At 41.7% G+C, this 13,368-nt stretch overlaps 1 protein-coding gene across 10 annotated transcripts in view; it reads left to right on the forward strand.

Moving 5' to 3' along the window:
• LOC116066759 (collagen alpha-1(XVIII) chain-like) overlaps positions 1 to 13,368 on the forward strand; it is a 78,988-nt gene that overhangs the window by 18,454 nt on the left and 47,166 nt on the right. For 5 of the 10 annotated variants that reach the window (XM_035998415.1, XM_035998417.1, XM_035998416.1 and 2 more), the window contains exon 1: positions 4,006 to 4,541. The exons of 1 other annotated variant lie outside the window; for it this stretch is intronic. In XM_035998415.1, the coding sequence (XP_035854308.1) occupies positions 4,130 to 4,541 (412 nt within the window). In that variant the 5' untranslated portion in view covers positions 4,006 to 4,129. Of the gene's footprint in view, positions 1 to 3,352; positions 3,939 to 4,005; positions 4,542 to 13,368 lie in introns of those variants that run through there. 4 more of the 10 variants (XM_035998421.1, XM_035998422.1, XM_035998423.1 and 1 more) reach the window with 4 other exon arrangements.

Raw genomic sequence — 13,368 nt, forward strand, 5'->3', positions numbered from 1 at the left:
TATGAGTCATTCTGTTATTTGCCGGTGCTCTCTGGTGTGCAGTTTTCATTTCTACGCTTTGTTTTTGTATGAAAATACCACCTTTGTCTGTAGTAGTGAAGGCTCAGGTTCTCAAAGGTCGCCCCGTATTCACTTCATGTTTTAGTAGAGCAAATCAGTTAAGATCATTTCCAACTTGTTTTTGTGCCGGGGGTTTTTTTGTCCCACATTTTCTCCCCACGCATCCAAAAGTTCTTTTAGTTGCCGCAGGAACCACACTGTGCATTTACATTTTTTCCCTTTGCAGATTGGTCCCTGACAACAGGAGGATAATCAGCCTAGCTCTGCATTAACCCTCGTGTTGTCGTCCCGTCGACCGTGCAACTTTGTGTTTTTTTTCTACACTTTTTTTGCCGTTTTTGTCGATTTTATTCAAATGTTTTTTGTCACTCTTCGGCGTTTTTTTTAATTATGTTTTTGTCACTTTTTCCAATGTTTTTTCTCTCACTTTTTTTCCAATTTTTTTTGGTCACTTTTTTCCCCAATTTTTTTCACTTTTTCAGATGTTTGTTTTTCTCACATTTTTCCAATTATTTTGTCACTTTTTCGGCGTTTTTTTTAATTACATTTTTGTCAATTTTTTAACAAGTATTTTTGTCGCTTTTTCCGAATTTCTTTTTTCTCACTTTTTTTTTTTTTTTCAATTTTCTGGTCACTTTTTTAACAAGATTTTGTCACCTCTGCCGATATTTTTTTGTTTTTTTTTGTCACTTTTTACATAAAAAAAAAAAATTTTGTCGATTTTTTTGTAGCTTTTTCAACGTTCTTTTGTCGTAGTTCTGACAGAAAGTTTTTGTAAACAAGTCCAATTTGAACCGAGGACAACAGGAGGGCTAAGACAAGTGGAAAGCATCCTTCCCAAAAGGTTCATCGAGTTAACAATCACTTTGATTAAACTGTTAGAGAGGCTTTGAGAGAAAGTTGATCCACCGACTAGTTGCAGACCTGTCTGCGCCAGCTGGCTTTCACACGCTCCCCACAGCATCCAATCGGAGTACTTGGCTCCTCTTTCCCTGTTCAGTGTCCCGGCCGAATGAGCACATATGCTGACAGCAGTAGCCGCGTTTGTATGAATGCCCACATTTTTCAAAACTGTGGCAGTTTCCAACCCCTTCAAATGTCATGCAGCGTGGGCGTGGGAGGTCTGAGGGCTGGAATGTGCAACAGCTGGATGTCCTCGCTTGGCAGATGAGGCGGGTAGCTGGATGATGGGGGACACACAGGCAGCGCTGGAAGAAGTATTCAGATCCTGTACTTCAGTGAAAGTACTATCACCACACTGTTACAATAATACTCCGTTACAAGGAAAAGTCCCGCACTGACAATGTTACCTAGGTAAAAGTGTGTAAGTATCATCAGGAAAGTGTACTTGAAGTATTAAAAGTAAAATTCTCGCATTCTAGAAACTCAAATAGAGCGTTAAAAGAGAATGGTTATCGAAAACTATATATTGTTGGTTAGTTTACTTTAGAATAAAACATCAGATTTTATAAACTACATGTGTTCTGTGTGCAGAAATCTTAATGTGTAAAGTAACTAGTAACTAAAGCTGTAACAGATGAATGTAGAAGTAAGGAGTGGAGTGAAAAGTACAATATTTCTCTCTGTAATGTAGCGGAGTAGCAGTAGAAAGTGGCATGAAAAGAAAAGACTCAAGTAAAGTACAAATACCTCAACATTTGGACTGAAGTGCAGTACTGGAGTAAATGTACCTAGTTACATTCCGCCGCTGCACACAGGCCGTGTGGAGGAGGGTGGGTGGGTGGAAGGGGGGCAATCCCTTCGTTTTCTCCCAACTGTGAGAACCTGGAAGTGGTACATTTTCCGAGGATTTTCTCCGATGAGGCAATGAAGTCGTTCCCCCGGGAGCAGAGCTCCGATCCAATCCGCCCCTCAATCTGTCAGCTGCTGTCTTTCATTCATCCCTCACTCGCTGTTCGCTGCTGCTCTTCTTTCTTCCCCTACGCTATGTCAGAAAAGACATCACGCAGTTTACAGTGCGGCCGTTTCACACACTGAGGGCCCTATTTTAACGATCTGAGCACACGGCGTGAAGCGCCTGGCGCAGGTGCGTTTAGGGCGTGTCCAAATCCACTTTTTGCTAGTTTGACGGCGGAAAAAAAGGGTCCGTGAGCCGGGCGCGTGGTTCAAAAGGGTTGTACTTAGTGTCTTCATTAATCAGAGGTGTGTTTTGGGGCGTAACATGCAATAAACCAATCAGAGATCATCTCCCATTCCCTTTAAAAGCCAGGCGCGTTTGGACCTTGGAGCATTGCTATTATGTTTATATATATATATATATATATATATATATATATATATATATATTGCTATTATGTTTTTATATATATATATAATCTCATCAGAAAGTGACTTAGAAGTTACAGTCACCTTTTTAGTAAAAGTCTTAAAATATCTGATATGTACTGTACTTAAGTATCAAAAATCGTTTTCTGATATTAACTGTACTTCATTTTCAAAGGTAAAAGTCAAGGTAAAACTTTGGTTATGAACTTTATTCTGGCTTCCTTATTCTAACCCATACTGAAAAACAGAAGAATCTTTCGCTCCCAATAACGTACGGAAACATGTCTCGCAAGTAACGAGCAACGAAGATGCTGAGGGGGAAATGTATCGGAGTAAAAGTATTCATTTTGTTTAGGAAACGTAGCGGAGTAAAAGGGAAAGTTTCCAGAAATATAAAGAAAGTAAAGTACAGATGCGTGAAAATTCCACTTAAGTAGAGTAACATAGTATTTGTACGTTACATTACAACACTGTGTGTTGCCTATCTTACCTTATGACCCCCAGGTAGGGAACCACAGCTCTACTCTTCCCCTCACTTTGCTTGTTATTACTGTTATTTGCATTTATTCTAACACATGCGTTTTCTACCACACTTAGCCATGAAATCTAACCTCTCTGTTGCCCTTTTTTAAGACACGGAGTAAAATCTTTTTTTAAATACTTGCTGGTAAATAGGGAGGCTACAGTTCAGCATGTTCCTTTTTGACTCTTGCCCATTTCGATACAATTTGGAATTTAGACACAGAGCTCAATGTGAACTAAACCTCTTTATTATGGCCTATATATATTTTCCCGAGGTTATTTCCGTGCAGGACGGGCGTGTGGTTGCATGCTTTTCTTTTCTCCATGCAGCAGAGAAGGTCTTAGTGGACCCACTCATCAACTCACACAGGGGGGGAGGAGTTTGAGTGTGCGTTGGGGCAACTTTGAGTAACCAATGGCATCCATCATCAGTGTAGCAAGCCAGCCTCCACACTTTGGGTCTCCCCCCCCTGTCCATGTCCATGCAAGTGCTTTTTTATGAGTTTGCATGCACTGGGAGATCTAGAGGGAGGGTCTCTGAGTGCGAGCAGAGTTTTTTATGTCTTGGTTTTCATTCAGTGGATGCTCAGTGGGCCTTGAACAGCTTGGATTTAACTGTTGACCGGCTGGCTAACAGGTGGCGCTTTGGGGGGAAACAGTGAGAGCACTGTGTGGAGTGCCGCTGCACGCTGAGACATTTTTGGAGGACTGTTAGCCGGAGCCAGCAGCAATGTGGAGGAGGATCCAGACGGGGTTGCTTCTCCTGGTTCTCTGTGCCGGGAGCTTGGATGCCTGGTGGTGGAACACAGCTCCAGAGACCACCACAGAGGCCCCAGCGGAAAAGACGACGCCGGAAGGAATGACGGCCGCCACCGCGACAACCGACAGCACACCGAAGAAGGAAGAGGAGGACGACGACAACTTGTCCGGGGTCGGTGAAGAAATCCTCAACGTGGCCACGGGAATCCGTAAGTTTGTCGAGGCGTGGGACGCAACCCCGACCCCGACCGCCAGGACTACTAACGGCGGCCTGACAGAGAAGGTGGAGGGCGCTAACCCTAACACGACGGGTAATGCAAACGGGTTCAGAGGGGAGAGGGTGGAGGGGGGGTCTGGGATCAGGGTAGGGGACGGGTCTGGGTCAGGATCTGACCTCGGGTCAGATGTAGAGTCAGTTTTGAAAGATGCTAAAGTCCCAGCTGTCAATTTAATCAGGATTCTAGCCGATGTTCCTAAAACCAATGAGACTGCCGAGGGCGTTATGGATTCCTCGCTAACCCCTCCCTATAGTCGCCTTAGTGGCTCCGACCCACCTTGTCTCCCCGTGCCTTCCCATTGGCCCATTTGCAAGCGGCCCAAGTTTTTCACACTGCCCAACTCTTTCAACCACACATCCGTGGAGGAGGTGGGCGTGGTCCTACAGGAGTGGGCGTGGCTCGCGCGGGCGGGGTGTCACCACAGCGCCGAGTGGTTCCTCTGCCTCCTGCTGGCGCCCGGGTGCCCGTCACCCGCCGCACCCCCGAACCTGCCCTGTCGCGGCTTCTGCCACGTGCTGCAGGACAGCTGCTGGGCGTCCCTGGAAAACGGGCGTCTCCCGGTCGAGTGTCACCTCCTGCCCGAAAGAGCGCAGGAGCGCGGGCGTCCTGCGTGCGCGTCGATTAGTAACCTGAAAGGTAACCCCAGCGGGTTAGAATGTATCCGGTCTGCTGATACATTTTGAATCCGATGTCACGTCACTTTTTTGTCGATGTCTTAAGCGTTAGTCTGTGTGTTTTGTGCGGTGTTTTGGTTTTTTTATGGTAACACGTGTCCAAGTGCAACTGTCGTCCGTTCTGGGTCTCACGATTCACTTTAAATGATGATTTTGCATGTTTCAGCCATTTTTTTTATTTTTTTTATGCAAGTACAAGAACTTTACGTTACAGCTGACCATTTGTGCAAGTGTTTTAAACGTTTGAACTGCAAATGTTCTACTTCTAAGCAACCTTTTGGCACATTTCTTTAACCTGCAGGGACTCCAATAATTTAGCATTACACTACTATGACATTTTCACACAACACATGCAGCAGAACCATTGATATCGTCTTTTTCACACATTCTTCTTACTTGTCGAAACCTGGCGTCCACATTACCCACAATTCAGCTCGGCCGCTGACAGTTCAGTCGGCGATTGAGGCGTGTTAGTAGCGGCTGATGTAGCTTCGAGCTGCTGGCCTCAAGCAGAGATGGGCAGCAGGCTGCAGAGGTCTGGTATGGTTCTTTATGACGTCACAACCTCAGAATTCTTTTAATTTCAAACTCGTAGTCTTCAGAGCCGACCCACACTAACTGCTGGACTTCCCCCCTTAAGCCAAGTCCATTACACAAGCAAACATGTCAGCCTTCATTGTCGTCAAAGTTACATTTGTAGTTGCAGACTGATTAGACAGTCAATAATAGCAGGCTGAGACGAATGCTCTAACTCTCACTGGTTCTCCAGCTTTTTTCAATAATGTTCCCCCTTTTGAACAGCTTTTTTTAAGCCATGTACCCCCTAACCAGCGCGAATAATTTTTGGTAGAGATAAAAAAGTCTCTATAAAGAGGAAGAATACAGCGATGTCAGCGATAGATTGACTTAACGACAGCGTTGGACCTGGAAAAAATATTTAAATGATGATGGAGAAAGGAGACAAAAACTTGGAAAAAGACGTTAGAAAGAAGGAAGGAAGGCAAGAATAGGTTGAAAATAGTAACAAAAACATTGAAAAAAAAACACAGTAGAAAGAAGGAAGGCAACACTAGGGCGAGAAACGGGACAAAAAATTCAAATAAGCGACAAACTTCGAAAAAAGTGACAAAAACTTCGAAAAAAGCAGACATTTTATTTTGAAAAAAGCGACAAAAACTGAAAAACGTAAGGAAGAAAAAAGTAAGGAAGAAAGGCAAGAATAAGTCCAAACAAACGGCCAACCCTTCAAAAAAAGGTGACAAACTTCAAAAACAGTGAGAAAAACCTTGAAAAAAGCGACAAACTTGGAGAGAAAAAAAAGACAGTAGAAAAAGTAAGGAAGAAAGGCAAGAATAGGTCAAAACAAGCGACAAGACCTTCCAAAAAAGGTGACAAACTTCAAAAACAGCGACAAAACCTTTGAAAAAAGCGACAAACTTGGAGAAAAAAAAGACACATACCCCCTGCAGTCCTCCAAAGTACCCCTAGGGGGACACAGACCCCCATTTGAGAAACACCGCTCTAACTCATGTTTAAAGTCTCATGCAAGTTGAATATCCAAGACATGCATTGGACCGGATGATGCCTGGAGGGCGGGAAGTGGTTCGCCGATAATGTAAAGTCTAAACAATCTGCAACAAATGGGTTGAAACATGCAAAACCGTCGTCGTCGCTGCTGCTGTCGTGTCACTTGCACGTGTCCCGAGGACGCACGGCGTTTAGCACAAAAAAACTGCAAGGCCGCAACACCTGAGTTCACGCCACTGTCCAGTCTTGTATAAAGTACTCGAAAGCAATACTTGAGTAAAAGTACAAGTATCTTACCAGAAAATTACTTTGGTAGAAAAAGTATATTACTTGAGTAAAAGTCTTAAAATATCTGATATTAACAGTACTTAAGTATCCATAGCAATTTTCTGATATTAAATGTACTTAAGTATTACAAGTAAAAGTTAAAAAAACTTTAATTATGAACTTTATGGCCAAAGGTGTGTAACGTTATCTTCATCACCACTGTCGTCGGGGTGGTCATCGTCTGTTACCATGGCGGCAGAGCCTGTATCAGGTGCTTCCATGACACTATCAGTCATTATGCTTCCTCCTCTTCTTCTTTAGTTTTTGCCTCTTGTTTTTTATTTTTTATTTTTTTTGCCGCTTGGCCACAAACATGTCACCAACTGGAATAGAGCGTGCATTATCTTGGCAATTTAGGAGCAATGATTCGCCAAACTTCCTTTTTTTCAGTGTAATAAATTTCTTCTGATTTTATTTTGTAGTAATGAGTAACTAAGATGCTTAGTGGAAATGTAGTGGAGTAAAAGTAAAAGTTTCCGGAAATATAAATAAAGAAGTAAAGTACAGATACGTAAAAATTCTACTTAAGTACAGTAGTGAAGTATTTGTACTTTGTTACATTACAACACTGCCACTGTCCCAGGCTGCGTGCCACCTTCATGTGATTGTCTTGTCGATCTGTAAAAGCACCGTTTTTTTTGGACAGCAACGTCACTTTGTAGCTTGTTTATTTTATTTATGTTATATGTTATGTTATATATGTGAAGACCAAACTAACTATCTAAAAATGCATTCCAGAATATTCCGCTTAGTACATGATTACGTGAATCCAAATCCATTCTGGTGCATTACATAAACCCACTTTAACCCTCGCGTTGTCTTCCCGTCGACCACGAACTTGATTTCCTTCCGGGTCAGAATTCAAAATGAGCTTTTCTTTTTTGGCGCTTTCCCCCGACGTTTTTGACGCTTTTAAAAAAATGCTTTTGACAGTTTTGGTCACTTTTTTCAACGCTTTCTTTATTCATGGTCAATAAATCAAATTTAAATGACATTAAACCTAATTTTTGAGTGAAAAAAAGCAGAAATGATGAATGATTTTGACTAATAGTTAAGATCAGAGGATGTGGAGTGAATCACAGACTGCTTTATGTCAGAGTTCAGTCAGGAGACGGTTTTAAAGTGGCCATATTATGCTCATTTTTCAGGTATTTCATAATTGTAATTTGAGATTGTATCAGAATAGGTAAGACCACATACTCAGTAGCTAGGTAAGACCACATGCTCAGTAGCTAGGTAAGACCACATACTCAGTAGCTAGGTAAGACCACATACTCAGTAGCTAGGTAAGACCACATACTCAGTAGCTAGGTAAGACCACATACTCAGTAGCTAGGTAAGATCACATACTCAGTAGCTAGGTAAGATCACATACTCAGTAGCTAGGTAAGACCACATGCTCAGTAGCTAGGTAAGACCACATACTCAGTAGCTAGGTAAGACCACATACTCAGTAGCTAGGTAAGATCACATACTCAGTAGCTAGGTAAGACCACATACTCAGTAGCTAGGTAAGACCACATACTCAGTAGCTAGGTAAGACCACATACTCAGTAGCTAGGTAAGATCACATACTCAGTAGCTAGGTAAGATCACATACTCAGTAGCTAGGTAAGACCACATGCTCAGTAGCTAGGTAAGATCACATACTCAGTAGCTAGGTAAGATCACATACTCAGTAGCTAGGTAAGATCACATACTCAGTAGCTAGGTAAGACCACATACTCAGTAGCTAGGTAAGATCACATGCTCAGTAGCTAGGTAAGATCACATACTCAGTAGCTAGGTAAGGACCACATGAGCTAGCTAGCTGTTTCTCCAACTTCAGTAGTACAAGGCAGGATCAGCCGGGAGACTTCTTCTAAATGATAAAATTTTTTTCCAAATGCTATGAAATTGAATAAAACCACTCAAAATTCAATGGAGGTAATCATTCATTTTACCTGCGAAGAATGTTGCATGGGTCCCCTACAACGTACATGCATGCATGCATCCAAGTTATTTTTCGGCAATTGGGTTGTAAGAAACCCATATTTCAGATTTTTTTTTTTACTTTGAAAATGGGTCAAATTTGACCCGAGGACAACACAAGGGTTGAAATGACTTTGTATGTTGAGTCAAAGGTCTCCAAGTCCATTTATATTAAGAAAAGCGTAGAAGAAGCATTTGATTTACACAGTTAAGAAGCATTCCCACCCCTGAGTATAAACCCTTAAGACAGGAAATGCTCCAGAGGCCCATGTCCAGCCTTTAGTGGCGTCATAAATCGTGCAGTATGGAGTCTTCACCAGGGGAGGTTTTGGTGCTGCATGGACTCTTCTTTCAGGGGTTAACAGTATGACCTTAAAACATGAAGCCATCTTTAGAATGCATTTTTCCCCACAGGGATATTTAATGCAAAATCTCATGGGTTAAAGTGGCAGTTAGTTATGTTATTTTCCATGTTCCACAAGTGAGGCTTCTTGTTTGGATAACCTCTAAACTCCGATATAAACCATACTGTTGAACACAGATGCGTGTGTTACTTCTACATCTATACATTCCTTGTATGTAGTGAAAGTGGCTTCCTAAATGGGACCCCCCCTTTTTTTTTTTTTTTTTTTTTTTTTTTTTTTTTTACATTATACAGTACAGGATGTGAGACATGAATGTGTTTGTCGTTAGACTGTTTTTTATTGGGTGTGGATTTTCCAAACACCTGCGTTGGCTACCTCATTCATTAACCAATGCACGCACGAAGAAAAAGGGAAAGGAAGAGGGAGAAATGGGACGTTTAGGGTCTTGTAAGCTAATTATTTTTCAGCAGACATGGAGTACAACAACATGTAACTTCTCTCACTTGGTTTTATGGACATTATGTTTAATCCGAGAATCCGAGAAGGACCTATTTGCTCTATATATTTTATATAATCAGTCACTGAGTTAGGTTTTAACCCTGCTCTTGTCCTCGGGTCAAAGTCACAGTTTATTAATACACACACACAGAGAGAGAGAGAGAGAGAGAGAGACACACACACACACACACACACACACACACAGACAGAGACACAGACACACAGAGAGAGAGACCCAGACAGAGACACACACACACACGTACACAGACAGAGCGACATGAATGGTTCCAAAAAATATAAATGGTTTTTAAAACATTTTTCATTTCATGTTTATTTGAAAATGGACAGATGCTTAGCCATAGACATTTGTACACCTACATCTGTACCCACCATCTGCACCACCCCCACCCCCCGTACCCATACACCACGCCACGCCGTCCCACCCCTATATGTGACTACAGGTCTGGTTATCAATTAAAAACTTCCATTTCATTTAAAAAGAAAAAGCTTCCTTTTTTGTATTGCAGATTTTGTGCAGCTCATTCCATGCCTCAGCTCCCTCAATAGAGTTAATAGATAACAGTAACGTCATACTGACTAAACTTTGACCTACAGTATACCCGTCTGTGATTATCCACTCCACATCTTCTGATCTTAACAATAAGTCAAAAGTAATTCATCATTTCTGCTTTTTTTCAACTCAGAAATTAGCTATAATTTCATATAAATGAGGTTTGTAGACCATGATTTACAACAATAAGTGTAAAACTAGTGGTAACAAGTTGGAATGAAGTTGGCTAAGACGATGCAACGCAGAATTGGGTGATAATCTATACTTTATGTTTTATAAACGGGTAAAACAGACGGAGGACAGCACAAGGGTTCATTGTAATACTTGTCTTTATGCTCTATTCTCTTGGTTCGACGAGAGAATTGGCGGGTTCCTACATGCAGCATAAGTCTGGTCTGACAATAATCACTCCATTTGTCCATTTCTGTCATCTCCTGCTCTTGCATGCCCCGTCACACATTTCTGTCCTGGGTTATCTACTTGGCATCATGTTTCACAATTTCTGATCAGCATTGGCGTTGGAATTCTGTGTGGATTTCGAGGCGAATGCTGTTAGAGCTTCTAGAGTCGCAAAGAGGGGGGAAACAATTGGGCCGTCTGTGGCGGGGAGGATGGGCAGCGCATGGCATTTATGACAGCGCCTGTGGGTGGGAAAAATGGTCTGCCCCCCCCCCCGAAGAAAAGAGCGGCACGATTGTGTGTTTGGTTCGGGGAGAAAAGGGCAACGGTGTCGTGGCGAGTAACAAGAGAGCCTTGTGACTGGGATGAGACTGGGCGGCTCAACGTCCCCGCCAGGGGTCAGAGGGCACGGCCAGTCGCCTACCCTCTCCGACCAGGAACACTTGATGGGCGGTAATTAGGCGTTTGTGCCAAATTTTAAAACAAAATAACTAGGGCTGTGTATTGGCAAGAATCTGGCGATACGATACGTATCACGTTACATGGGTCACGATTCAATATATTTCGATACTGTGCGTAAGGCGATATATTGGGATTTTTTTAAAGTATAATTTTAGAAAAACTGATGTTTAAAAGAAGACACGATGTTCATAAAAGTCAAAGAAGTTTACTTTAGGTAAACAATTCAGTACACAGCAAATCAAACTGCCAGTTTGGGATTGTGGTTCCCAGGTTCTTAGTGAGCTAATGTTTATATGCTAAAGTAGGCCAAAGTTCAACCATAGCTACATTGTTAGCTTCTAGCAAAAAGTGAGGCACTGCTAGGCACTGCTAGGCACTGTTAGGCACTGTTAGGCACTGGTAGCCACTGGTAGGCACTGGTAGGCACTGTTAGGCACTGGTAGGCACTGTTAAGCACTGTTAAGCACTGCTAGGCAAGGACACTAGTGGTGCGTCTCAGCATAGCCATCTAGCGGTAGGGGGTTTAAACACAACATAAACGTGAATCACTGTATTACATGAATATTTTTGCATGTAAACAAAAATAAATAAAATCGATATTGTGTTTCAAAAATCGATACAGTATTGCAAAATAAAATATCGCGATACTCAAGTGTATAGTTTTTTTTCTTACACCCCTAAAAATAACGCTCTTCACAGGTTAAATAAATGACCAGTTCACTACTTTCATTGAATGGGGTGTTTTTATTCAATTTTATAGCATGTAAAGAAAAATTGATAAAATGTTGAAAAACGTAGGAAAAAAATGTCAAAAAAGCACAGAAAAAAAGTGACACAAACAAAAACATGGGAAAAGCGTAAAAACAACGTCAAAAAGCGCAGAAAAATATTGACAGAAACTTCGAAAAAAGTGACAAAATTGTCGAAAAAGACGACCAAAACGGTTGAATTTTTTTTGTTTACATTTTGACCCAGAAAAACAAAAAGTTGTATGGTCGGCGGGGAAGACAACACAAGGGTTAACAGATGAGCAGAGACGGAGAGTGGGACAAAGTGTGAGAGGGACTTTTATGCGAGTTGGAATCACCCGAATTACCTCTTTAAGTAAAAGTGGTCGGCAGTCAGTCAGAAACACTTTAAATGGTTTAAGCTGCTTATTGGGCCAATTTACAAAATGATGATCATGAAACAGAGGCCTTCCTGTTTGCCTGAACATTTTTGCCTCATTTCCAGTTAGTGGTGAGCTGGTTGCGGCTCCTGCAGCCATGGCAACGGCAGCTTAGGCGGAAAACAGTGTGCGAGAGAGAACAAAAGAAAACTGTAAAGGAGGAGTTCACCAATTTTAATATACACTCTTAAGAAATAAATCCATATATATATATCCAAAGATAATGGTGTTGTGAACATCTACGTTAGTTGTCGGAGAGCAGCTAAAAAGTCCCATAATGCAATTTGAAATGTAAAGTAACAGAAATACAACCGTAAATCATGTTCTATGGACATTTTCTGTTAAACTATACAGTCAAACAACTGTTAATACACGGACATTTCCAGTGTTTCCTTTAGGATTTTTTTTTAGCAGTAGGGGGGCAGGTCTGTCCTAACAACCCCCCCCCCCAGCCCCGCCGCCAAATGTTTTACGTATGAAACGGAACTTCGCTGCAACACAAACAAATATATTTATATTTTTATACACCTCTATTCACACACAATGAGGCCTATTTTCAGTTGTGATTGAACTGTATTTTTTGAGGAACTATAGGGCACTTAACATCTACAACAGGTCTACAAAATGAATTTTACAAGAAATTCTTCATAGGGAAACCAAAACCCAAAGTATAGAATGAAATATTACACTGACTCACTTAGGCTACCATTTTAATGTTTCCAGATGTTTGATATCAGGACGATGAGCTGGCAGAACTGACAAGTTGAACGTTGCCCGATTAGAACGGACCCATCGCGGTGACGTTTTTGGTGGAGCTGTTCGTTTAATGGTCGACTCGGAAGAAAGCGAACGTTTTGACAATAAACTACATCAACACAACAGTATGTGGAGTTAAACTGGACGGGCCCAATAACCTCTGAATAGTTCTACTTGTTGTGAAATTGCGACTACATTGTGCCTCTGCCCTATTTCTGATACCGTAGCGGCAGGAATTTTGCCATGGTGGGCCGACAACTACAAAATCAACTTAGAGGAACCACAGATTTCTTGAGAGTGTAGTTTCCAGGCGAGCTGGTTCCGTGTGTTTTCAGTCTTTATGCTAAAGATAAGCTAATCAGCTTCTGGCGCTACCTTCCCGTTTAACGCAACCACTGACCGCTGACATTCTATCAAATTATTATTAATATTCTGTTCAAACGGCATATATGCCGGTTTTTCGGAGCATTAACTGTATAAACAAGTCGCCCAAATTAACATCAGTGCTGTCAACACATCCGGGACCGTATTTCTGTTCTTCACAATAAAAGACGTGCTTCAACAACTCCAAATGATGCAGTAAAAGCTCCTTAAAGGTCCAGTGTGTAACGTTTTTAGTTGTTCATTATCAAAATCTGTGTTGCCCGTTCACAAACTTGTCCTTTTTCATGAATATTTACCTCCACCATTAATTCCAAGTATTCCTATTGGCTTGAAATTTGACATTTGCGTTTGCATGAACTGG

The sequence above is a fragment of the Sander lucioperca genome, chromosome 24 (genome assembly GCF_008315115.2).
Source record: "Sander lucioperca isolate FBNREF2018 chromosome 24, SLUC_FBN_1.2, whole genome shotgun sequence".
Taxonomy (NCBI): domain Eukaryota; kingdom Metazoa; phylum Chordata; class Actinopteri; order Perciformes; family Percidae; genus Sander; species Sander lucioperca.